This window comes from Lycium ferocissimum, chromosome 11, assembly GCF_029784015.1.
Source record: "Lycium ferocissimum isolate CSIRO_LF1 chromosome 11, AGI_CSIRO_Lferr_CH_V1, whole genome shotgun sequence".
Classification (NCBI taxonomy): Eukaryota; Viridiplantae; Streptophyta; class Magnoliopsida; order Solanales; family Solanaceae; genus Lycium; species Lycium ferocissimum.
In genome coordinates this window covers 37,054,310-37,081,607 of record NC_081352.1, presented here as the reverse complement: position 1 = coordinate 37,081,607, position 27,298 = coordinate 37,054,310, and the positions used below count along the sequence as shown (strand labels likewise).

The following is a 27,298-nucleotide window of genomic DNA, read 5'->3' as shown; positions in this document are numbered from 1 at the left end:
TTTGATGGAGGTTTCTTTAATTCCTTGCTTGGCTGATTGTTGTCTTTCCAATTTTAAAAATGTGAATGGATTGAAGAAGTGTGAATGTTTTCAGCTGTTTAGATAAAAGGGTCAGTTTTTCATGTAGGTGACAGAGAGATCTTTCTTTGGTTTGATAGTTGCTTTACTACTTCCTGATAAAACAGTTCATGTTTCAACAACTTCCTCAAGCCCTCAAAAGGAATTGAAAGAAAATACATGGCCTTTTTAACATCCCTATCACTGCTAGGATTTTTGGGAGCATTAAAAAGGGAAGTCATTTTCTATTAACAGCAGGAGTGATTAGGGTGGGTTTGAGAGAGCTAATCCGAATGCTAGCTTCAGCCTTAAACTACTTCTTAGTGACTTTTGTTACCTATATGGGCTATTTTAGCCTTTATGGTATAGATCATGAGATGCATAACAAACCTTTTAGGAAAAATGTAAAGTCTTGAATGCTTCACCTACCTAATTTCCTAACATTGAAGAGTTTGGCAGCCATTCTAGTCCTAGCTAATTTTCTTTATTTATGTTTTAACTCCTTTTATCTAGTTAGTGGTAGGAGACTCTTATTCTTTTTATTAGTTAAGCCATATAAGGCTAGGATGAAAATATGGCAAGAATTTCTTAGATAGGATTGCATTTTATTGGTTACACTCTTGTTTGAATGAAAAGGAAATGAGTAAAGAAAGACTGAATGAGAATTCTTTGTTGTCCAACACCTAAGGGTGTGGCCTAGTTGTCAATGAAGTCCGTTTAGAACAAGAGGTCTCCGGTTCAAGTCCAACGAAGGCAAAAACATTAGGAGATTTCATCCCATCTATACAAGCCTTGGTGGATAGAGTTACCAAATACCTGTCTTTGGTTGGAGATAACAAGTATTCCGTTAATTAGTCGAGATGCGCGCAATCTGATCCGAACATCATATTTATCAGTCCATTAGTATGTCAAAAGGTGATTCATGTTTATGGTAACAAAGGGTTGATTAGAGTCAATAGTCATAGCCCCATAGAGCCTAAGTCACAAGGGCAGTTTAGCACACAAAGGAGAAGTTGCTAGGAATATAAACTTGTCAAAAGTACAGCCCCAACAAGTAAAGAAAAAGATGATGCTAGATAATGTAGGAAGGTAGAACTAAGTGGGGCTAGCTAGGCTTCATAAAAATGAGAAAGTGAAGAGAACCAATCAAATTGCTATTAAGGATGAAGCAGAAGCTGAATAATGGAAAGAACTACTGAACAGACACAGATACAACAAAGTATGGCACTTGGCAATGAATTCATGGTCCCCTGCCCTGCAAATCTCAGTACACCTAATAAAAGACTGTCTAGTGGGATGTTCTCCCTTGTTTTCTCTTTATATTATTTGGTGCTCATTGTTTACCCTCCTGGGACAATTTTAGTTATACACATCAAGATATTGACAATTGCTTATAGTAGTTATTGTCACTTCTTTATGGTTGATTAGTACCATCAAACAGGAGGATAAATGGAGCAAAATATGCCCAAGTGTGGTCAGCTGAACACCCTTTGTTGGAAAAGTATACTGCATATATAGGTCAAACATTACATTTATACATATGTATAAAATCTTGAACACTATTAGACATCTTTTACATTTAACAGTTGTCTAGTGCTGTCGGAAATTCTCTTTTATAATATGAGGGATTAGTATTTAAATACAGAGTTTATTTGTGGTGGCTATGCCTCAATGACATTTATAATTAGGATGGCCTACTGAATGACAGATGAACTAATGCTTTTATGGTATATCATGAGTTGGAGCTTGCTGTATTTTGTTTCTTTATTGAAGTTTTGTATTCAGTGTGTTGTTAATTGACCCATGTGGGGTGACTGCTATTCCATTAAAGGTTAAAGGAAGATAAAAATAATATCTTGTGAAACTGCAAAGTTTCCATCAACTATGTTATCATTAGCAACTTTTTTGTTCTCCTTTTAATATTGAAATGTCAACATAGAACAGTGTTAGTAGGGATCCAAAAAATCATCTAGGTAATTTCCAAAATCTACCCTTGTTGACTCTTCACTACATTATTTGTGGACTGGTTTAATTACTTACTGTCCAAAGTAAATCATGGAAAAATTAACACGAATGCTTTTTAGTGTCTTGCCTGATGAGAGAAGACACAAACGAAGTCAAGTGATATGCATTTTCACTTAAATTTGTTGATTCTTAAGGTTAATTGTCTTGTTAGGTGTAAACACCTGGTGCGTGTAAGTATTTACCCATAAACGATTGCCCTCTCTCTCTTAGATTAATAACAGTTTCTTCTTTGTTTGGTGTCTTCTGGAGGATTTCTTCCATATTTCCGGCCACTACAATTTTTTTCACTCGGTGTCCAGCACCTGCTTGGATACTCCGACTAATGTGGATTTGCACTGCGTAAGGTCCATTAAAAAGGACACCCTCCTTGAATTTTATCGTTCTGAGGATTTGTACCCGAGACTCTTGTTAGGGTGGAGGAATCCTATCCATTCCCCTACCATCCTTTGGTGGTTCATTCAATTCTTTACAGCTAGAGAAATTTTCCTTTGCTTCATATTTTGATAACCTGCCAGCCAACTGCATTTGTCAAAGAGCTTTGAATTCACATGCTTTTTTCTCTCTGTCAATAAGAGTGTTAATTATTGTATGAAAGCGAGCATGTTGAAGAGATTAACCTGTAACTGTTTGAATTTACGTCCCTAGCCCCTCTTTAGCCCAAATATTATCGTAAACCAAATTATCGTGTTGAATAAACAAAGTAATTTCTTGGACGCTAATTTCCACTCGTCAAAGAAGTAAAGAAGTTATTGGGGGAAAATTCAATAAATGGAGCTAATAGGAACCTTTTACATATTTATTCTTCATGTAAGCATAATACTAGGATATAAGCATCTGATGAACTTGATAGGAAAATGAATTTTGTGTCTAACTCAATTCAAAATTTAGCCAAGAGCCCAAGACGTGTAGATTGCTCGATTCATATAAAGAACTAATTGCCATCTCACTGAGAGATGTGGGTTTACTAACATCTCCGCATGCCCAGGCCTGACAACTAGAGTGTGGACAACGAGTCGGATTTAAAAGGGTATAAAAATACGCGGTATTTCTAAAAGGGGTGCCCAAAAATTATATATACAAAAGGGGTATATCGTGGGTGATCACGATATACCCCAAAAAAAAATTTTCGAGTCGACACAAGTCAACGAAAAATTAAAAAAAAAAAAAAATTTAATTGTATAACGTGGGTCGATCCACGTTATACAATATAAATTGTAAAACGTGGATCGCCCACGTTTTACAAATATATTTTGTAAAACGTGGGTGATCCACGTTTTACCTCTAAATTTTTTTTTTTTTTTTTTTTTTTGCGAGCACTAAAAAAGAAAATTTAGTAAACTTTTTTTTTTTTGTAACACTTAGTGTGTTTTTTCATACTTTGACCAATGATTAATCGTGTGTGAAGACTCAAACGTAATATTTTATATAGAACACGATATTTTTTTTCGCGTAATAATGTAGGCTCAATACATCAGGATACGTAGACGTTCGGATCGTCATTTTAGGGGTTGAAAAGGTGCCGAAGTAAGTTTTGTTTGAAAAAACTTAGTGTTTTTTCATACTTTGACCAATGATTAGTCGTGTGTGAAGGCTAAAACGTCAATATTTTATATAGAACCTCGATATTTTTTCGCGTATAATAATGTAGGCTCAATACATCAAGGATACGTAGACGTTCGGATAGTCATTTTAGGGGTTGAAAAGGTGCCCGAAATAAGTTTTGTTTAAGGTTTAAGTGTTTTATTTTTTAAGGTTTTGATTTAAGCGTGTTATTTTTTAATCACGATAAAACATTATTTTGAATATAAATATAATTCTAAAAATATAGGGAGAAAAACTAGTTGTAAAGTGGTCAAACTTTAGATGGTCATAACCTTTTGCGGCTCGGACGTCCGTTTTACGTTTTTTTTTTTTTTGAACTTGAGTATTTTTTCGAGATCTATGCGGATAAAGCGCATGCAAGGCGGTTGGCCGAGCCGATTTTTAAAAAACGCCTTTTATCCCATTCAATTTCGATTTTCCCCCAAATTGGCGTGAAATTTTCGGTTTTATTTACTTATAAGATGATGATACGCAATAGATTTCAACGTAAAAATCCCAAGGTAATGTACACGTGAATGTCAATTTCACTTCGCGGTTTCAATTTTTGAAAATAAAGTCGATTAATTTTCTCAACATATAAAGTTGACTAAAATAACCTTACAAATCAAACACTAAGTTTTTTCAAACAAAACTTACTTCGGCACCTTTTCAACCCCTAAAATGACGATCCGAACGTCTACGTATCCTTGATGTATTGAGCCTACATTATCAGTGCATTTAAAAAAAATATCGTGTTCTATATAAAATATTGACGTTTCGAGTCTTCACACACGATTAATCATTGGTCAAAGTATGAAAAAACACACTAAGTGTTACAAAAAAAAAAGTTTACTAAATTTTTTTTTTTAGTGCTAAAAAAAAAAAAAAAAAAAAAAAAATTTAGAGGTAAAACGTGGATCACCCACGTTTTTTACAAAATATATTTGTAAAACGTGGATCGAAATATTTGTAAAACGTGGATCGATCCACGTTTTACAATTTATATTGTATAACGTGGATCATCCACGTTATACAATTAAATTTTTTTTTTTTTTTTTTAATTTTTCGTTGACTTGTGTACCAAATTTAAAAAAATTTTGGGGTATATGGATCACCCACGATATACCCCTTTTGGTATATAAATTTTGGTATTTCTTTTTGCAGAATAATTGTATTTTTATACCCTTTAGGCTCCGGACTCGTGGACAACATACCATGGGGCCAACATTGAGTGGATTTTTTTTTAGATGAGTCTCTCCGATAACATGATAAATAAATGAATCTTGAACCTAACTTAACCACAATAACTAGATACGAAAATTATTCTAGACAGAGACAAGTTGCCATCCTACCGACTACTGTGAGATTACTAAAAGAACGACTAGAGAATATATTTACCTAACCATGCCACTCACTGCCTTGATTTTTTTAAAAGTGAGTGAATATTCATCAGAACATAATGTAGTGTTGCAAACCAGTGGAGAAGGAACAAGGAATCTTTTTGATTCGTTTTAATTGAGGATTCTTGTGATTAGCATCAAAATGGCTGAATGGCCTAATTGACACCTCTACTTGTTTGCTTTTGTCATCCCGGTCCCTATACTTGGACGAGTTATCATCTAGCCACCTGAACTCCTCAAAAAATTGTATTTTAAACCGAATAAGTGGAGGTGACAAAACACGAATAAGAGCCCGTTTGGATTTTTTATAAGTTCTTATAAAACGTTTTCATTTTTTTTGAGTGTTTGGTAGTACCTTTTAAAGTTATTTTGTGCATAAAATAAGCCCCAAAAAATAATTAGTTTGACTAAATTATCTAAAAAAGAACTTATAAGTTAAAACAACTTATAAGTCAAAAAATATAAGTTAGTCTACCCCAACTAATTTTTTTTTTTGCTTATAAGCTGTTTCTAGCTTATAAGCTGCTTATTTTAAGCCCATCCAAACAGGCTCTAAGAGTGATAAAACCCAACAAGTAGAGGTGACAAAACACAAATAAGAGAGAGAACAAAAATGATCATAAGATGGTCCCGGCGGGGCTCGAACCCGCGACCTTCGGCTCATAAGACCAACGCTCTAACCAACTGAGCTACGGGACCTTGTGTTTTCAGCTTACGGACCACTATTATTTCTCACAATAACTTCAGAATTCTTTTAGCATTCATTTTCCATTCAACCTCATCATGATTACAAATTGCTTCCCTTTGTCTTTGCTTTATCTTGCAGCAATTTTTCTCAACAAATATAAGTAGGTCAAAGTCATAGATGGATCCCTGAACTTGTCTTGATTTTTCATGCCCCAGGCCACTTAACCCAAATGTTGACCATCGAACCCCGAACATAAAGATAAAATGTGTATTGAACCCTCATGCCACAAATAAGACACGCGTGAATAATATTTGGATTTCAATAATTAAATACTGTGACGCGAGAAAAATGCTTATTTTGAACGGGAACAAATTGATGATACCTATGTAATTTGTTAATGATCAAAAGTCCTCGTAGGATAGTTCAAATGTCTCATTCAAACTTTTGGCCGTGCCAACGATTAATTGTTTAAGGTCAATTTTCTCAATTGCTTGGGAAAAAGATTCGTCAGTTAACTTGTAGCAAAAAGTGAACAAATGTGTAAATTCGAAAGAGAAAACCATCAGAGAAATCAATCTAATCTGTGAGAAGGGAATAACAAGTTTTTATAACTCTATTTTTATTCGAACTTGTAATCTGCTAATTAATTCGAAGCTCACATTTGAGGAGTGGATCTTCACCTCTCCATTTTGTAGAAATAGCGCTTGTTGGCCATTCTTCTTCTCTTCGCTCCTGTCATCGAAAAATAACCATCCCATGGGATTTTAAATTTCACCGGTGAAATTCCGTCAAAATGTCCTAGAATTTCAGCTATGAAATTTATAACTCCACGGCAATGACTATTGTTCAAAATTAGAGTACTATATTGAAACGGTGGCTATTTGTGAATTTTACTCCTTATTTCTCCTTTACTTGTAGCCTCTTTGATGCTCACTTGTATCCAAAGCCTCTTTTTTTTTGCTTCAGCGAAAAAAAAAATGCTTCTTTTTAAAATTTGTATTTGTGTGGATGTGGAAAAGAGTTGAGTAGCTCAAAGTGGTTATTTTTGGGTTCTCGAATGGGTCCGATAAGGGAAAGATTATATTGTTTCCATATCGTTCCCACAATTAGAAAGTCTTGTTATAATGTCACATCTTGCTAAATTTTGCTAAACAACTTGTGATGGGCTTAGATAAATTGCTTCAATAAATCTAGCCTCAGTCCATCTGATCATGTGCGTGAAAGGAAATGATCGAAGCATGATGTGTCTTCACGTAGAAAGAAATTGGTTGTCCTTTAATTCAAGATACATATATCTTAGAATATTTTTCAGGGATCTTAATATTTTAGTTAGCCGCTAAAATTTCAGCCAATGTATACTCATAGTAGCTCTTTAGCTTGGAATAAATCCATACATAACAATGGAAAATCCATCTCAAAAATCAAGGAAACATCCAAGTCAATTTGATACTGGGTAGGATTCACCATCTGCTAACATATAGCACATAAACCATTAATAGTATGAATGAAACACTAACTATTCAATCTAAGAGAATTAATGATTTTATTTAGATGTCCTGAATTTGAGTTTCGAATTTTTTCTGGTGAGGAGCGTTTCTTGCTTAATAAGTAATTAAATCTTATATGTACCGCAAATATAAATTAGTCGAGCCAATTAATCCAAAAATCGGCAATAAAAAAAACAAGTTGTGTCTTGATGACCCTCTGAAGACACTTTGGATCATCAATCATTTTAACAATAGTTCAAATAAACTATATTTCATCATAACGGAATTGTTGAAAAGTCAAGACCAACTTACATAAGATCGTACGTAGCTCTGTGGTATTCCTCTATATTTTATTAAAAAAATCTTTTAAACATTTCCCAGCATCCAATCAAAACTCGAGGAAGAGAAAAAGCAGACTCAAAGAAGGGTTCTTTTTATTGTTTATTTGATGGTGATTGAAGATTGATGAGGTATGATGAAGATCTCTTTTCTTTAGTTTAAGTTTTCGCTGGTCAGTTGCATGCATGCAATAGAAGGGACCCACATTTTGCTCCAACCCCTACGTAGTTATTAGGAAAAACTAATGTAATCTTGGTAGAGATCATTAGCAAAAATAATACACGAGATCCATAAAATAATAAAAGAGAATTTTGTAAAACTATTTTCTCTATTATTGTAATTAGACATAAGAGATCTTTCTTCCATACAAATCGTTGATATAAACCGAGTTCGAAAATTGAAAAGATGAACTAAAACATTAGACGTAACAGTCTCTCACACGTGTGTCTGATATTTACACTAATTCAGTAAGTACATGATATGTCTGTTTGTATAAATTATTATTGATTAATCGTAATTCATCAATACACATTCTCATCTTATTTTTATCACTAATCATGCTATAAACTAATGTAATTTAATGTAAATATAGGGTGTGGCCTCAGGGCGTAGGCACCTTGTACTAAGCAGTGTCTCGTGACACCACTTTGTGATTTTCTTTCTAAGTATATGTATAGATAATAAGCAAAATGAAAATATTGGGTATAACTATATAAAATGATACCACTTATCTTTACAGTGGTCTATTCATATATTAATTTTTTTTTTCAAATACTGACACCGCTTACAAAAAGATTCTGCGTAGTACGTTGTGTGGCCTTCTCTCGTTTGAAAAACTTGCTTAAGATAATGGGATAATTAGACGCAAATTCAAATTAGTCAGATCAATATATTTTAAGAAAAAAAGAAGTGGAAAAAACAAAAAACAGGAGGGAGAAAAGAAAGGAGCAAAGACGAGTACTTGAGAGTCGGTCTAGGGAGAAGAAAATGAGGAGTAGAGCGACAATTTGGCCGATATATTTGTTAGCAAAAAAATGGGAGAGAGACCACTTTTTTAGCTTCCTTTAGATTTGCATTTTAAACTTTGAATCTTTAGATTTTCTGTTAACTTCTTTCTTCATCTTCTTTTTTAACTCTGTTCTAAAGTGTGTTTATTCTCCATTTTTTAAGTGATCTGATCAACAATTATAGTTTCAAAAAAAAAATCCAAGTCTCAGATAGTATTTCCATATGTAAATACAATCTTGCTGAATTATTAGGGGTACTCGTTCTTGTTTCATTTTTAAGAAAATATAAATTTTACTCCATAAGCTTCAAGATTTTCTGTAATCTACATATGGGGAATTGATCTTTTTCCCTATTATATTTGCCCCCTCAAATCCTCTGTATTTCAAGAAAATCATGTTCCTGTAATTTGTTGGATTCTGTGTTTATATATACTAGCTTTTCATTGTGTTTTACTTTATAAAGATAACATTTTTTCTTGATTTTAATGGCTGAGGCAATAATGACTATAGAAGAACATACCAATAGTAGCAGTGCCAGTGCCACTAAAAAGTTGAAGCAAAAAAAAGTTCCACAAAGAGGACTAGGTGTTGCTCAACTTGAGAGAATTAGATTGGAGGAACAACATACAAAAGATGAAATTTTGCCACTAAAAAATTCAATTGTTTCATCACAAGATTCCTCTTTTAGCACTTTAAAATCACCATCAGCCTTGAAAAATTGTGGCTTTAGACTAAATTCATCAACCCCTTTTCTTGAAAATTTGAGTCCAAAGGATTTGCAATCTCCAAAACAAGTGAATGTGAGTGAAGGTGAAATGAATTTGTCAGCAATTTTGGGTAATAAAGGGTATGATGATTGCTCTAAATTGTGTGGTAATATTAAGTACAGTTGTGAGGAAGATCAGGATGAGAAGTTATACCAACATGGTGTTGTTATTCAGCCCCCAATTTTCTCTTTACCACAATATCAGCAACCAGCTTGTTCTTCATCAATGGTAAGCTCGCTTACTTATCACTTTCTTTTGTTTGGTTTAATCATCTGTTGTTTGGAATTGACTAGCATGACTAATCCGGATTAGCATTGTAGAAAGTCCATCACGGGGAGTTTTAGACTCCCTATCAATGAGGATGCTGTTCTCAGGACTTGAACACGAGGCCCCTGGTTAAGGATAGATGAATCTTTATCATTCCATCACACCTCCTGTTGGTGGCTTACTTATCACCTTCTTTTTTGTTTCATCATCTGGTGTCCGGAATCCAGTAGCCCAACTAATCCAGAGCAGCATTGTGGAAAGCTCACTACAGGGAGTTCTAGCCTCTCTTTGAGTCAAACACGAGCTCCCAAATTAAAAGTAGAGATATCATCACCTCTTGGTGGTAGCTTACAGCCTATATCACTTTCTTTTTCTGGTTTAACCATCTGGTGTCCGGAATCTACTAGACTGGCTAATCCGGATTAGCATCATAGAAAGCTCACGGTGAGGAGATTTTTAGCCTCCCTATCAAAGAGGACTCCTTTCGTGGGGCTCGAACCCAAGAGCCTTTGTTTAGGGTAGAGAGAAACGCTTTACCATTCCATTGCACCCCTTGGTGATAGCTTTGTTATCACTTGCAGCGCAGTACTATATTTTGCTATTGGGCTAACTTGTCATTCGTTGAATTTAGTTACTGATCCAAATTAGTATCCGGGATGTTGCAGGTGAATATCTCATCAGGTATTTCATCATCATCTGTAAGAAATTATCAGATGGAGCCCCCTTCAAACCAAAGTTATCAGGGCTGTTATTTACCCTTGTGGCCAGAGGAAGTGAAGGTAAATTCATCACTATTCTATTTCACGTGTATAGCTAGAATTTGACATGAACTTTCCTTCTTAAAATGTATTTTCATGATGCTGTCTTCTGCCAAAGACTCAGAGGCCGAAACTAAGATTGATAGTACTTTTATTGTGTATTCTTGAAATTTCTATCTTCTCTCTTTGTTTAGAACAAATCAGTTTTGTTTGGTTGATAGCTATTTTTTTTTTGGTTGATGTAGAGGGTTGGCTTAAAAAGACCATATCCCTTTCCTCCCGAGTTCCCACCTGTCCCTGCATTTCACTGCAAATTCCCTCCGCACTATGAAGGCACAGCAAATTCAGACTCAACAACGTTTTTTAAAAGGTTTGATATCTCCCCTGAAGTTGGCGTTGTTTAGTTGTTAAGTAGCCCTAGCTCTAACGAGTCTTGTTGATCAATTTTTCAGAGAAGTTCCTCTAAAATCAAGAGCTCTGTTCGACTTAAAGCCAAGGAATGTTGTCAGAGAAAATAGAGCTCTCAATGGAGATTTTCTCACATTGGCTCCTCCTGCAGCTATTGGTGCAGAAAATCAGCAAACTTTATCAAATTCAGTTCCTCGGAACAACGAGCTATTTAAATTCGAGACTGTACCCTTTCAAGTGAGCAACAAGAGGACTTCAGCATCTTCATTATGATCTATGTACCCTATATGCATCCTTATTCAGTTTTTATTTAACTGCACAGGAAGTTGCTGAAGAGCCTAGCACTAGGTCAGGCCTACACAGATCAGTTCAACAACATGTCTTCAGATTCTTCCCATCTCCGAACGTGCAAATTGGCCAAGCAGGAAACAACGGAGACAATTATCATGGTGAAGTAGGAGGAAAAGTTGATCTCAATCTTAAGCTATAAAAGTTTAATTCATGCCATATACTTTTGGAGTAGAACTTCTGTTCCGATGTCCTGAGAGCTGGCTCCTTAAGAGGTGTTCCTGCAGGGTTCTATTATTTTCCATGGTAGAAAACATTCCTTCTAACGAATGTCTTAACATTGTTGGGATAGTTTATAGGAAACTGCAATATTAGATAATTGAAAAATGAAAAGGATGTCCTAAAAATGGTGTTCCACAAGGAGCAAAAGCTCTTGGGTAGTTTATGGTGCCTCATGGAGTCAAGAGTACAATTTTTAAAAAAATTGAGATTCTTTTTTTTTTTTTTTTGTAACAATCGAAAACAGCAGTAGTTTATGGTGCCTCATGGAGTCAAGAGTACAAGTTTTAAAAAAATTGAGTTTTTTTTTTTTTTTTTTTTTGGTAACAATCGAAAACGGCAGCAGAATAACATTTGGTCAGACTTGGCAATTTAGGGCTTCTTAGTCTTGTTTTAAAGCTAGTACTAGTATTAGTTTCATGGCCTTAATTGCTTTACTATGCCAAGGAAACAAGTGTTTGATAAATGTGTGCGCGCGCATGAGAGAGAGAGAGAGAGAGAGAGAGAGAGAGAACAAGACCAGGAATACAATAGCAATCAGCTCAACATAAATGGCATTTACGCAGATCTGGAAAACTGAAAACTGATATATAATAAACATAGCATTTGGAATTTTCAAATTACATGTAAAAGCAAGGTTTCTCAGCTCTTGGAAGAGCAATTAAGATTTATAATCAAGAAGTTCTCACATTTTTCAAGACGACCGATGTGCACTGCGGTGCTCAAAATATACACATCCAACTCTGATCTAACACCAACCACATAAATCTCTTGTTCAACACTCTGATCTACGACCAACCAAATACATAGTCAAGAACGTATACAAGTACAAGGGAGAATGGATACAGTGTAAAAGCTATCAAACAAGTCCCCAAGGGAAAGGTGGTACGGATGCTCCCTAAGACACCCATAACAACACAAACAATTAGAATAACCAGCACTTCAGATGAGAAGTTCCATATCAATCCTCGGGCGTAAACAATAGCCAAGAAGACTGACAGACAAAGCAGATTGTTCATAGTCACAGCTCCATATAACTGCAAGATAGCATCATACAAATTATTAAGAGCCTTGGGAAACAGTATCAGCCATACAAGCCATCAAAAAACCGATAAAGTGCCAAAAACAGAACAAACGTAATTCTAAATGTGAAAGACGCATGGCTTCCATAAGAGTAAAGTTTAAAGTAGAACATGAGTGATTTGCATGAAAACTAATGTATACCAAGTCCTGATTTGCCATGTCATGGCTGACAGCTTTAAAATCTCTAATTGACGTTCTTTGGTTTCTTTATTTTACTTACTATACACTATTTTCTTTTCTTTTCCTTTTTGTTGTAAGTGAGGTCTGTTTATTTGCTTCAACAGGCCAAAATCTGTTAGCAAACTTCCATCACAAGCAAATCTAGTGAAGTGCTGGTACAGTTAAACATGTGAACAACAAAGGATGTACAAGTTAAATCTTCAGTTCAACTCTAAAACTTCAGTCATAATTAAGAAATTGATCTTTCATGTTAACTAGTGCAAGTATTGGATAGAAAAATCATAATTCTAATACTAAAGGCACAGAAGTCAAATAGGAAAAACAAACCTCAGAAAATGTTAATGAGGCGGATCTCTTCTTTTTCCGGGTAGCAAAGATTATAGCAGACACTGCCTCACTGGAATTGGTTGCCAGAGGCAGCGCAATGAATGAGATGAAGAAAGACGGAATACTTGTGGCACTGGAGAAATTATTAACAGCATCCACCAAAGGATCAGCAAAAACAGCAGCAATAATAGTACCCAGCAACAACAACAATCCAGCCTTTGTAGCAACTTTTCGAGGATTCTCGACACCCTCAACAATTTCATCACTTTGATCCTCCCCCAAAAGACTGTGCTCCCTCCTTGTTTCCTGCAATATGCATCTACATTGTATCAGAGTCATCCTAGCTATAACTATCTAAATAATGTCATCAGCTCAAAACATACCTCATGAAAATCATCAAGGTATTTCATTGTATTAGGACCAGCCTCAACAGAACCAATAGAACTCTTGGCTTCATAGAGCCATTTTTCAACTCCAGAAGTGAATTCTTTTATATCAACTTGCTCATCACAAGACGTATCAAAGTCCTTCAGTACCTTCGCTACAGCATCATTTTCGTCTAAGTTTATCTCCTCAAGACGGAGTCCTACGACCAGAGCTCTTAATTCAGAATGGGAAAGATGTCCATCGCCATTTTCATCAATTGCATTGAACAGCCTGTCACACAATCCTTCATCACATCAGCCATCATTATACGGTGATAAAAATAGGGCAGAAAGAATTTCAAGCTCACTTTTCTATAACTTCTATATTTGGTGTTCCATGATCTGTGAAAAGCCTCCCCAATGCGTGCTTTTTTAAATGTTTTAAAATTCCTGATATGACATGCTTATGTTTTACATAAACAAGTCGCCGTGTTTGTATCCAAGGCTGAAAGACCTGCATTGAAAGTAAGAGGAAGTTCAGCAGGATTTATCTATTTACAACCAGGAATATAGGATGATTAGGCTTTTTTTCCCTTTTACTTCATCCTTTAGTTTATGAGAAGAGGATGAGAGGAAATCATTTTGTTCTCTGATCCCAACTCAACATGAACACTAGAGGTTACAATGAAAACACATTTATCCAACTCTGGTTGATAACTCAAAATATATGGCATGCCAATTCAATTCAAACCAGTGAAAGTTGATTCAATATTGCAAAATATGCTCATCTTTGGGCATATTCTCCGAAATTAATATCAGCAGTGTGCAAGAAAGAAAACTCATCAAGTTGGATGGAGAAAAGAAAATGAGAAGACTGATAATTACCTGATAAAGACAATAAGAGACGAGCAGCGACAACGATATGATAAGAGCTATCAAGACCGCTAAATGTCTTCCTGAATTTGAATGGAAGAGCTGTGGCAACTGCACAACAATAAATGGAAGAACAGATACGGCCATGATCATTGCAGCATAGCTTGTCCAGATATCAGTAGTAACACCGGAACCTACAGGCGGATAAACCAACTCTTTGAGCAGAAACACTTTGATAGATAGAACCTGCCTTTTAAAAGCATGAAATATGGCATAAATTAATCAAAAGTCTACTGATTGTAAGGAGAATTACGAGGAATATGTTTGACACCATAGAAATGTCCGAGGCCTAATGTTTACTACATCTTAATCCTTTATATCATATGGTATATGAGCAAAATATACAGGATTTGTTCCTGCAATTTGGCATCAGATGGGTACAATGGTTTTTCATGATAGTTCCTGTGTTAAATAGCGAATTAAATTCCAAATCTCAACTCACACTTGACTACAAGAAAGTCCATACGTTTTACAGTAACTACGTGCACTGTCATTTCTCCTAAAAAGTTTACGTCAAGAATAGTACAGATATGCATCAAGGAATGGCTCCCATCCTCCTATGAAAAGGTAAAAGATATCTGCTCAAAACGAAGAGGCAAGAACAGCAAGGTTTACTATTTTATTTTTTAATTAAAGAACAGCAGGTTAAAGTGTTGTCTTACAGCAAACTACGTACCAATGATGAAAGGGACAGGGAAACTGGAGAGTCAAGTGGCCTTAATGAACAAGCTGGAGCAAGCTAATCTCAATCCCCAAAAAGAGGGACACAATAAGATGGAAGTGACAGTGAAAAACCATCCTCAGTCAAGTAAGAGTAGGTTTGTTGGTGAGAAGGTAATAGATCGAAACATGGACATGGAAATTGACATGGAGAACAAAGATGCCAACAAAAGCAGCGTGCTTCAGAAGGCTACTGATGCATGAGGCTTGCCTCAAGTCTTGCTACAGGTATTACTTCCAAAGTTCAGACACGGATACCAAACACTAGTTTCTTCACTGTGGAGGATAACAGACACTTGTTCTTCACTGTTCAGCTGGTTGAGAATTCTGAAGTATGTTCCTGGCTTTTTTTTTTTGCACAACTTGAAGAATGCTTTCATTGGTGTCACTGGGAAGTGCAAAAATATCCAGAGGAAGCTATGGCGATCCATTCCGAGCTGCTATTTTGGACTATACGGAGGGAAACGAACTAGAACTTTGACGGGGTTTCATCAGCCATTTCTTGCATAAAGGATAGATGTGTAGTTAAATTGTTTAGTTGTAGTAATTACTATGGACTGAATAATGTAAATAAATTTCTAGTCATTCTTTTCTGTTTCAAGTTTTCTGTAGTGGCCAACAATGCTTTGTAATATAATGCATCCACCTTATGCAGCAGATCAACAAAATTCTTAATACTTGATTTAAAAAAAAAAAAAAAAAAAAAAAAAAAAAAAAAAAAAAGGAGAGTGTGAGACAAGCAAGTTCATTAGCAGATACGCTAAAGTAAAGAGACAAACCAGTCAAGCTGAGCCCTTTAGTGTCTTTCGAGTCCACAGCAACAGAATTTTCTATGTCGCACTTGCCAACAATGCAACAGGTTCCCCATATTGCAGTAAGAAGCATCACTGTTGACCCAGCTAACAAGCCTATTCCTACAGAGACCTGGCTCTGAGCAGCTGCGGCACTTCCTGATATCCCCGATACTGATGAAAAAAAGATACTTGTGAACTTAATATAGCTTGCAACAAATGATTTTAATGATATAATATCAAAACAAGGTTTATTATGAAGATGAAAATTTACCTAAGAACATAACACATTAGTAGCAACTGATCTATATAAGCTATCAACTAAATTTAGTTGTTATTACATTTACAAGAGGTCCTGTGTTTGCCATGTCTAATTACAAATTTATGTTAGCGTCGCAACACTTTCTGGAGAATCTTGTAGTTTTAAAAAGCTCCTAATTTGCCTTAAAAAGGTGTAATGAAGAAATCTAGAATAGAATGAATCAATATAAAAGATTTATATAGCTATCCTTGTTTGTCTGTACAAATGATTCATTCTTACAATGAAATGTCCCCAAATAAAGTGAATAAACATAGAGGATTTATATAGCCGATCATAACGGATCAACTTTGACACGTATTAGATGGATTAAATACAAAGTTGGGTTGATAAAAATGAATAAGTCTTAGAAAGTGTTCCAAGACATCAATGGTGCTAAATATTCACCATTTCAACCCAAGAAATGAAAGCTTAATCATAGCCAGCATAGGGATAAAGGGAACTGAGAGGAGATTTACCCTTTGTGTTGTTTTCTAAAAGGGGTTTATGTAGGGTGACAAAATCACTTAATCATAATTTATCAAGACCATTTATATATGATACTATGAAGGGGAGGTGCCAAGATCAATTGTATCTTCTGGCTGTCTTTTTTTCTGTGAAAATGGTAACAACGAAATGTATCTTCAAATGAAGGGAGTTTGAATTTACCCCCTAGCTCTTTGAATATTACTCATTTTACCTAGGCGAAAACAAGTCTTGGTATGGCATACTAAAGACCACAGTTACACAATCATAAAACAAAAATGCCCTAAAGACAAACGTTACCAGATTTTTGTTAGATGTTTTTTAGGAAAATCACCAATCCAATTAGTGAAGATGCTTTTGACTACAAATTTAATCTTTTTCTATACCCTATAGTTACTGAAAAAAATTATTAATTATATATAACCACATGCTCATATTAGTGTGCTTTCATGAGAAATGATTTGTTATAGAACTATAAAAATGGTTAATTTTCAAAAAAGAGTGGAATTCACTGTTTAAAAAGATACATTTAAACATTAAGTTCTGTGGGTCTTGAGATCATGGTTGAGATGTCCAAAGCATGACGGAATAAGTCAACTCAAGTTTGCTACAAGTCAGTGTCTACGCATCATATGGTACAAAAAGTTGAGGTGCCGTTTGGCCATAAAAATTATTCACTTTTTTTCGGAATCAGCGTTTGGCCATGAAAATTTCGAATACAACTTGAAGTTATATTCCGGAATACCAAAAACTCAAAAAACTTATTTTTCAAAAAAAATTCACTTTTTTACAACTACATTTCACCAAAAACTACAATTTCAAAAACTATGGCCAAACACAACTCCAACTCCAACTCCAAAATTCCAAAAAAAAAAAGTGAAATATGTTTTGGTATTTATGGCCAAACGGCACCTAAATCTAAACAGAATAATCAAATACTCCCTCTGTTCATGTTACCTTTTTCAAAAAAAAAAAAAAAAAATACTTTCTCTGTTCACTTCTACTTGTCTACTCTTAGGAGCCGTTTGGACATAATTTCATCTTATGAGATGAAATCATGACATAAAATCATGTTTGGACATGCAATTTGAATTTTTTAAGTTGCAGCTTTTTTTATAAAAAAACCCACAAGTTTTGAAAACCATCAAATTTTTCCCAATTTTTATACAATCTTACCTAATGAATAAATCATAGTTCATAATAAAATTAATACGCTACTAGAAGGCCTTTTTAAAAAATACAACATCAATTGATCAAACTTTAGTTCAATAAAAAGAAAAATTTAACATGAATAGTAATGCAACTACTCTTTTATATAATTCTCCCACATGATATGAACAATCTCTTCACGCTGAGCATGCATTTCCCGATTCGTAAACATTATTGGTAAATATATCTATCAACTTATGGGTCTTTTTTTACAAAATATAAACGTATTGGTCAAATTTTACATTTATATTTTTTGAAATCGTGATTTCAAATCCCAATTCATGGCTTTTTGGATGATTTGAGATTTCATCTCATGAGAAGAAATCAGAGATGAAATCGCATGTCCAAACGCTGATTTTATCTCATGAGATGAAATCGCATGTCCAAACGCCTACTTAACTTTGCACGCCCCTTAAGAATTAATAAATAAAGTATATATTTTACCATAATACTCATGTTAATTGGTGTAAAGTCTCATTGGACTTGAAGATTAATTTGGAAATAAGTAATTAATGTTAATTTGTCTTTTTGCTAAAGTGGACAAGTAAAAATGAATTAATTTTTAGTATAGTGAAAAAGTAATAGAAGTGAATGGAGGGAGTAAAACAAGACGAACGAAATTTTGGATCTCTGTTCCCTTCTGATGCAATTCTCAATCTCTTCATATCCCATAATAATAATAATGTATAATACTCCTTTCTGTCACAAATTACTTGGTTAAAATTTTTGTTTTTCCACTTTTCTAATGAATATCAATCAACTATTTTATTGTAAACAATTGTGATTTGAATTATTTCTTCTAGTCCTTACATACATAAGTTAATTTCAAAAAAATAAGAAATGATGTCTGAATTCCTACCAAATTTTTTACAATTATGCCTTTTGAAAGTAAAAAGATGCGAAATGATCCCCTATGTCTTAATTTAGGTGACACTTTTCGCTTATCGAGAATCAATTTAACTTATTTTCTGAGCTAAATTAAATTAGATAATCTTAATATTTTAAAATTAAAATTTACATATTCAAAGCCTACACAAAGTACCACACCCTCGATCCCAATTTACGTGATACTTTTCACTTACCGAAATTTAAATTTGCATAAATTTTGATCAACATTTTATGATGTATTTTTTCACTAATTGATATGAGAAAATTTGTAATTTATTCTACTTTTTATGTAGTTTTCAAATATATAAATTTTAATCTTAAAATATTAAGTTAATCTAATCTAATTTAACTTTAAAATTTAGTCAAATTGACTCTAACAAAGCAAAAAGTATCACAAAATTTGAAACAAAGGGGGCATAAACTTTCAGTCAAAGTTTTAATTTTTGCAATAGCAACAAATGTCCCATAAATTGGAACAGCGAGAGCATAACTTTCTGTCAAAGTTTAAATCTCGAAAAGCGAAAAACATCAAATAAATTGTGACACAGGGAGCATAATTTTTTTTTCAAAATTTCTCCAAAAGCAAAAATCATCACATAAATTAGGACAGAGAGAGCATAACTTTTCATCAAAGTTTGAATCTCAAAAAGCGAAAAGTATCACATAAATTAAGACACAGAGAGCATAAATTTTCGTACTTAAATTTCAAAAAGCGAAAAGTATCAGACAAATTAAAATAAAGTGTATAAATTTTCGTCAAAGTTTGAATGTAACAGTATGGCATAAATTGAAAGGGATAAGGCACCGTTACCTCCCCGAACTATACTCGATTTCTACGACACACCTTACCTTCCCTGGTCCTATTACCCCCCCTAAACTTATTTAAAACGGAATAATTACCCCCTAAACGCCGACGCTACTTTCATACGGGAGAGTGACATACACTCTCGCTACATGCGTATTTATTTGTTTTCTTCTTTTTTTTTTTTTAATTTTTTTCGACTTACGTGTCAATTTTTTAAAATAAAAATAAAAAACTGAATTTTCATTAAAAAAAAAATGAGTTTTAAAACCCATCTTTTTTTTTAATTTGAAAATTTGATTTTTTTTAAACCCATTTTAAAAAAAAAAAAAAAACTAAAAACATGGATTAAAAAACTGAATTTTCTTTTAAAAAAAGGATTTTTAAAACCCTTTTTAAAAAAAAATTGAAAATTTGTTTTTTTTTTTAAAACCCGTTTTTGAAAAAGAAAAAAAAACTGAAAAATGATTTTTTTTTTAAATATGGAAAAATGGATTTGTTAAAAATATGGAAAACTTGATTATTTTTTTAAAATGTCTTAAAAAATCTTGATTTTCATGATTTCATTTTCTTAGGACACTTTTATTTTTCAAATAAAATCCGAAAAGTGTTTTTTCTTGCCAAATGTGAAAAAAACTGAATTTTTATAAAATTTTGAAAAAAAATTAATTATTTTCTTAACATGTGAAAAACCGTTTTTTAAAACTAAATGTGGAAGACTAGATTTATTTTCAAATTTTTAAGAAAATGTAGATTTTTAAGAAAAAAAAATTAAGTTTTTCCCTTTTTTTGTTTTTTCACTTCTCAAAGAGAATGAAATACACTCTTTGCCACATCACATTTAGGGGTAATTATTCCGTTTTAAATAAGTTTCTTTGGGTATAGGGCCCAGGAAAGGTATGGTGTGTCGTAAAAATTCGGGTATAGTTGGGTAATGGTGCGCTTTATCCCAAATCAAACATAGAAGTTTGAATCTCAAAAAGAAAAAATATCACATAAATTGAGACAAAGAGACCATAAATTTTCGTTAAGATTTGAATCTCAACAAACAAAAAGCATCCCATAAATTAAGATATAGGAAGCATAAATTTTAGTTGAGGTTTGAATCTCGAAAAGCAAAAAATGTAGAGATCAGGGAGTAAAATAAACAGAATGAACGAAAGGAAGGTAAAACTGTACCAAGAATGAGCATAGCATCAGGAAGAGCACCAAGAATAGGTAAGAAAAGTCCACCAATAATACCAGGTCCCAATATCTCAAGCAACAACTCACTACCAGAGCTCAAATAAGTTGCAGCCAAAAACATAAGATAACCATACACAATAATAAGGAACATATTTCCTAGTGCAGTATTAGTACAAGGCAAAAAACCATAACTCTGTTCACATGCTTCCTCTGTTTCAGCAAAAAGTGAAATAATTCCATTTTCACGACCACCGTTAACTCCATCGGAGACAAGATCCGATGATGTCTGGTCGCTAATAACGCGACCATACACGGAGGTACAGAAAATAAGGAGTGTTAGGACAGTGAGAAAAGATTTGGAAAACATTTTTTTTTTTTTTTTTGGTTAGAGATAATATTTGCAGAACATTTTTTGGAGATGAATATATAGAGAGATTTGTCATGAGTGGGGAGAGACTAGGAGAGAGCGATCACTCATTCATCAATAAATTTAATTAATTACTCCGTTTCAATTTAAATATCTTAATTTGAGTGGTATAAATTTTCAAAAATAAATTTTTAAATTTTGTTATGATAAATGTAATATATTAAAATATTTTTTGAATCTTGTTAATTTATTAAATATAAAAAAAATGTACATTTGTAAAATAGATCAAAAAAAATAAGACACTTAAATTAAATTAAAACGACATTAGTTTAATGTTTAACGAGTATGTGACGTGTTACTGACGCGTACGGACTTTTGAGATTTGATTTACAGGGAGTGGGCTCCTTTTTGAACATGGATGTTGTCTTGTACTTATTTTTGTGCATTAATGAGATCTTTTCCTCCCTTAAATCTTGCCAAAAGAAAGAAAAAGAAAGAAATATTTTTTTCCCTTTTTTCTCTTCATGCATTGGCTGAACAGTTTTCCCCCTGTTTCAAAATAATTATCAACAACATATTCAGTGAAATCTCATAATATGTGATCTAGAGAGGATAAAGTATACGCGGACCTTACTTTCATATCGAAAGATAGAGATATTATTTTCGGAAGACCCTCGGCTCAAAAGAAAACATGACTAGAATAGGTCAGATAAGCACAAACAGTTCAAAGCAATATGAAAATGAAACTAATGAAAGCGAAAAAGTCATAATAAAGCAGTCTAAGAAAAAAGAAGTAATAGCTACCACAGATAAATACGATAATTAAGGTAATTGTCATATTAATAAAATGAATTGGTTCTAAAATAAATGTTACTTTAGAAATTTAAGACAAAAATTGATAAGTATTTTCAAATATGCATATAGCATTAAAGAAGTAGTCATCTTTAATAATTCTGTGTTCACTTAATCATTTGCACACTGCGCTTATAAAAAAATTAACTCCTAAAATAAAGGGTGATTTGATTACACTATCCCTAATTAAATATATATTTGGATTTGATCACATAACACTTATAGGGATAAATCTGAAAAACATAAATTTAATTTTTTTTAATTTAATAAGTCGAGACTCTTTTAAGCCTAAAAAGAGAGTTAAGTGGACGCTTTTTTTAATCCGGAGGGAGTACCGATTAAACAGTTTGGAGCGTTACTTTTTTCGGTAACATAATGTCTGAATCAATTCTTAGCCCAAAAAACGAATGTCTGAATCAATTGGGAACATAATTTCTCATTTAGTTAATTAAAATATCAAATAGTTATGCTAATAAAGTTTTTGACAAAATTAAGGAAAAGCACATAGCGCGTTTTGGCTTTTAGTCATTATCTCGACTAAATCTGCGCAAAAGTCTTAGGAGTCGTTCGGTGCATGTTATAAGTTGGAATATTTCAGCACTAATTTTTTATATCATATTTGGTAGAAAGTATATATTTATCCTGAAATAAATTTATACTTTATCCCAAATAAGGTATAAAATGCATCCCAAATTAAAAGTTGGAATATCCCTTCTTATCCTAATAATCTTGGAATTATTTTATCTCATCCAAAAAATGAAATAAAATAATTTCAAGAAATGAGATAAATTAGTCTCAAAATTATAATTTCAATATAATTTTAACTACCTACCAAACGATTCACTTACAGTTTCTTCTGATTTTTTCAACTTTTTATCATTGCGGAAAGAACCATTCATCTTATCCTGACCAAATTTTCACATTTTTGTTTAATATATTATTATCTCCACATGGTGCCAAATAGATAAAACGTATTCAAATTGTGGTGGCAATATCAACGCCACCTAATCTTGCGCTTCTGAATCTCTTCAAAGTGGAGTCCGGAACTAAAATGCCTAAAAAAATCATTTTGAATCAAAATACCCCAATAAAAAAAAATGTTACAAAAGTATCTTTAGCGCAATAAAATACTGCGCTAAAGCACTTAACCGTAACGGCCCCATTAAGTGCTTTAACGCAGTATTTTATTGTGCTATAGCATTTAATCTAATGTGCCGTTGAATGCTTTAGACAAGAAATCTTGCTATAGACACTTGTCTCATCTATGGCGCATTATTTTTCGCGCTATAGCGATTACGCCATTTTCCAACACCAAAACTTTTATTATATTTTCACTCCTTTTTACGTAGTTTAGCCGTATATTAATCATGCTTTGAGACTCGAACTTCAATATTTATATAGTAACCCTACTTATATTTGTACAATTAATAAAATAGGCTCAATACATAAAGGAATACGCAATACTTTGGATTGTCGTTTTAGTCATTGAAAAAGTGCTCGAAGTCCTTTTTTCTTTGAAGACTTATAGCCATTAGCTTTACGTTATTTATCTTTTAGGGTTTCGTCTTATTTTTAAATTAATGCTTAACTTTATTTCGAATGTGTCACGTTTTTTTTATTATCAATTTAGGATGTGAAACTATAAACAATAATAAAGACTAAGATAATATGTATAAATATGCAAAAAATATATAATATTTACGATAAATTGTACAACACTAATGTATATGCACTATCGAGGATGGATCCTACATGTAGTATGCCGGAGACTATCCCGAAGCCTAAGGCTCATACATCCCCACGCCCTCGTCATCGTCTCCATCGCCCTTTTTCCTTAATAGCCGGGCGCTCAGTCGCCAGTGATCATCTCCTCTTCCCAGCAACCTCGCGCCCTTAACTATAACGTGCTTCTTCGGGGTAGTCCCGCCGGCACGCTCGGAGACCTCAGCCGAGTTAGGTCGGAAACTCGACCTCTTCCTCGTCGGGAGTCGCCACTTGCGCCACATGAAGGACGAACCGAAAAGTATATAATAATTAGTACCATTTCTTATTTATATTGAATACATTAATGTTATTTATTTAATCAAACCTATGTGTCGACGGGCGCTGAGAAGGCTCCGAGGCAGATGTCAGCAGCTCTGAGATGAGTGTGGTGGTGAATATGAGATAGTCTCTGGACGAGATGTTATTCGAAGTCAGTAAAGGGTTATAAAAATTAAATAAATATTTACCTTATATTGAATAAAATTAGTTTTAAGTTAAAAACTTACATGCGCCTCGGTAGTCTCATGAGAAGACACCTCTGCCTCGACAGGCTGATGAGAATGCTCCTGAATGGGTCGCTCCTGTGGACCCACTAGCGCCGAATCCTAAAATATCAAAAAAATGAAATAATAAGTAACATACATATTTAAAATAAGTACTTTAAATAATCAAATATATATATATATATATATATATTGACCTTATATTGAATAAATTTTTTTTTAATAAAAAGCTTACCTGTGGCTCGGTAGTCAAATGGGAAGACACCGGCTCGCGGACCCATGAGAAAACGCCTCGGTGCGTGGCTCGGAGTGCACCGGCGCCGAATCCTAAAATATAAAATATTACTAAATAATGAGTAACATATATATATTTAAATAAATAATTAAAATAAACAAATAAGTATTTTAAATACTAACCGAGATCAAAAACTCATCGAAGTCAAGAATCTTGGCTCCCTCTAAATTCCTCACAGGCCGCTTATCAGCTAATGAAGCGCGTAACGCCGCCCAATCAATGTTATCACGCTTCTCCATGTATGCGTTACGGCTCGGGCGTGATGGACGACCGGGTATCTCGGCAAGTAAGAGCGCGGCGTAAACGTAGGTGAGTCCCCGGAGTGGGCGCCGGCTCGAACAGGCCGCGGGATGGACTAGACCGTGAGCGCCCTGCGGAATGGGATCGGCCTCATCCGCCCTCGTCTATCGGATGGCGTCCTCCACCACTAGGTCCTCTAGCGGCGGCCGCGGCTACGCGCGCGCGTCCTCCGCCGGCACGGCGTCCTCGTCGGCATGGCCTCCTCCTCGGAAGCACCGGTCCTCCCCCGGCGGCTGCGTGATACTCGGCCTCGAAGACAGGGCCCCTCCCCTCGCGCCTAATCTCGCTTGCACTGCCGGATACCATCCTCCGATATCCGTACCGTCTCGCCGCAAGCCCGAGGGTAAGGCATATGCTCTAACCCCAAGATGCGTAAACGACGTACGGTCGCGTTTGCATTTGTGTTCAACAGAAAAAGAAAAAAAAAGTTATTTTTTAAAACGTAACAATTAATGCAATTAAATAAATCTAAATATGATAAACTTACCAATGCCTCGTACTGCTCCACGAGTGCTGAGTATCCTACATTTTTAGGGGGACGCAAAATGGGTTCTTCGATCAATCGACGTGTGATATGATGATACCGGCGCATGTAATGCTCGATGGGAGTCAAATGGCCGACCACGCTAAAGTGCTAACTGTTCTCCCAACGGTGCCGGACATCCATGAAAGCCGATAAAATCATCATCAACGGCGGCCGTCGTCCCGGTAGTGTCGGAGCTCATGACGGACGTCGAGGGGTATACTCTGTGTATGCTCAAGCTGTCGTAAGACACGCTCGGGCATGTGCTCCTTACGATGTTCGGGTGTATCAATGGACATCGCGACCTCCAAACCCCGACCTCGCCTACGTAGAGGCCGGAGAAACCATCTAATATAGCAACAGTACGGCGTCTATATAAATAGCTGCATAACATATAAATACAAATCAGTGATCACCAAGTCGAAAAGACGTTTAATTAAATTATTAATGTAACTTTAAATAGTTTTACCGCATCGTCCGTCATGTGGTGCGTATCCACATCCCGGTCAAAACCGTCACCTCCTCGCATAAGGCATGTCAATCTCGGTGATGCCTAGGTATGGAGGCCAGCAAGTAAAGGCAGCATCCTCTCCTATGTCCATAACTGTAAGCGATATTAGAAAATACGATTTTTAAGTCATCATTTCAAGAGGTTTGTCTACATTAAAAGAAGGCACACTTAAAATATTACAGGAGAAGAGCAAAAAAATCCACACACCTCTCGACAACACCAATAGACGGGCACGAGACCAGAAGTAAAGATACGCCAAGCAACTTTCGGTAGTCTCGGCGGTCCGGATCTTTCCAAGAAAACCAAATAACGTGGTTGACAAAGGCACCCGATGAATTCGGGGAACAAGATGCCCGAATATAATAGCAGGTACAAACGGGCATGACGATCAACATAGTCTGGCGGGGTGCCATCCTCAGCCGGATCCGGACCACCAAATAAGTGCGAGTGCACTAATGTCGGAACCGAGCTGCGTCCAAATCGGCCCTCGGCATCGGGCACGAAGTGGGTGAGCCTAGTCAACTACGTTGCCCACGTACGATCGGAGGAGGCTCGTGCGAGTGTATAGTGGCTCTCCATCTACCCACGATCAAGAGGACCTCCACATCACGAAGTGTAATCGTGGCCTCACCAGTGCGAAGATGGAAGCTGGAATATCCCTTCTTATCCTAATAATCTTGGGATTATTTTATCTCATCTAGAAGATGGAATAAAATAATTCGAAAAATGAATAAATTAGTCTCGAAATTATAATTCGAGATAATTTTAATTACCTACCAAACGACCACTTACAGTTTCTTCTGATTTTTTCAACTTTTTATCATTGCGGAAGGGACCATTCATCTTATTCTGACCAAATTTTCAGATTTTTGTTTAATATTTATTATCTCCACATGGTGCCAAATAGATAAAACGTATTCAAATTGTGGTGGCAATATCAACGCCACCTAATCTTGCGCTGAATCTCTTCAAATTAGGAATGATGGACTTGCTACCTTGATTTTCATGTTTTATGCTCTCTCTTCGTGTCCATTTTTATTTGTCCTTATTCATCTTGACACACCGTTTAAGGAGCAATAAATAAAATAATAATTTTATTAAAAATTTAAATAATTGAAATTGATCAAACCTACTTTAAAAGTTATACAACCACTAATAATTCATTAAAATTTTCAACTCATAATAAGGGTAAAATAGGTATGAAACGATAAATTATTTCTTGATACTTCTAACAGAATAATTAAAAGTGGACATCTATTTTTCGTATACTCAACAAGTAAAAATGGGCAGAAGTACTAATTTGGGTTTACATTATTTGTCTTTTATTGAATTTTTTGCGGATCTATTTAAATGCAAACCAATCCAAATATGCATTTAATTAATATTTAACTAATTTATGAAATATAGAAGTTATCTAGACATTAAATATTTTGAAAAATGCAATTATCAAAATGATTAATATTTCAGAACGGAGGCTGACATTAATACCCTAAATTATTCATTTTAATTATCTTATTTAGTTGCATCCATTCACTTTCGTTATATATCATGTGATTATCGTAGTC

The 27,298-nt window shown here is 34.6% G+C and overlaps 2 protein-coding genes and 1 non-coding gene across 3 annotated transcripts; 1 reads left to right on the top strand and 2 right to left on the bottom strand.

Annotated features, from left to right (window-relative positions):
* Positions 1-5,688: 5,688 nt before the first annotated feature.
* Positions 5,689-5,762, bottom strand: TRNAI-UAU (transfer RNA isoleucine (anticodon UAU)). Its single transcript has one exon. It is a non-coding gene; the product is annotated as a tRNA-Ile (tRNA).
* Positions 5,763-8,144: 2,382 nt separating this feature from the next.
* On the top strand, positions 8,145-11,501 carry LOC132037539 (uncharacterized). Its single transcript, XM_059428064.1, has 5 exons — positions 8,145-9,579; positions 10,284-10,397; positions 10,622-10,746; positions 10,829-11,021; positions 11,107-11,501. Exons 1-5 carry the CDS (start codon positions 9,070-9,072, stop codon positions 11,272-11,274), a joined length of 1,110 nt encoding a protein of 369 aa, XP_059284047.1. The 5' UTR covers positions 8,145-9,069; the 3' UTR covers positions 11,275-11,501.
* A 419-nt stretch (positions 11,502-11,920) lies between these two features.
* Positions 11,921-21,014, bottom strand: LOC132037523 (sodium/calcium exchanger NCL-like). The gene is made up of 7 exons (XM_059428049.1): positions 20,613-21,014; positions 15,739-15,924; positions 14,192-14,373; positions 13,675-13,820; positions 13,325-13,598; positions 12,942-13,247; positions 11,921-12,388 (listed from the first exon to the last, which is right to left on the bottom strand). The coding sequence occupies exons 1-7, from the start codon at positions 20,983-20,985 to the stop codon at positions 12,140-12,142; spliced, it is 1,716 nt and encodes a 571-aa protein (XP_059284032.1). The 5' UTR covers positions 20,986-21,014; the 3' UTR covers positions 11,921-12,139.
* Positions 21,015-27,298: the final 6,284 nt, after the last annotated feature.

What these genes read in the sequence shown, in the direction of transcription:
- LOC132037539 (XM_059428064.1), top strand. Translation starts at nt 9,070, where the DNA reads ATGGCTGAGGCAATAATGACTATAGAAGAACATACCAATAGTAGCAGT. An exon ending in CAGCTTGTTCTTCATCAATG is followed by an intron (nt 9,580 to 10,283) that starts GTAAGCTCGCTT and finishes GGGATGTTGCAG; the next exon opens with GTGAATATCTCATCAGGTAT. An exon ending in TCAACAACGTTTTTTAAAAG is followed by an intron (nt 10,747 to 10,828) that starts GTTTGATATCTC and finishes TCAATTTTTCAG; the next exon opens with AGAAGTTCCTCTAAAATCAA.
- LOC132037523 (XM_059428049.1), bottom strand. Translation starts at nt 20,985, where the DNA reads ATGTTTTCCAAATCTTTTCTCACTGTCCTAACACTCCTTATTTTCTGT. An exon ending in TAAAGGGCTCAGCTTGACTG is followed by an intron (nt 14,374 to 15,738) that starts GTTTGTCTCTTT and finishes ATCCGCCTGTAG; the next exon opens with GTTCCGGTGTTACTACTGAT. An exon ending in AATATAGAAGTTATAGAAAA is followed by an intron (nt 13,599 to 13,674) that starts GTGAGCTTGAAA and finishes ATTGTGTGACAG; the next exon opens with GCTGTTCAATGCAATTGATG.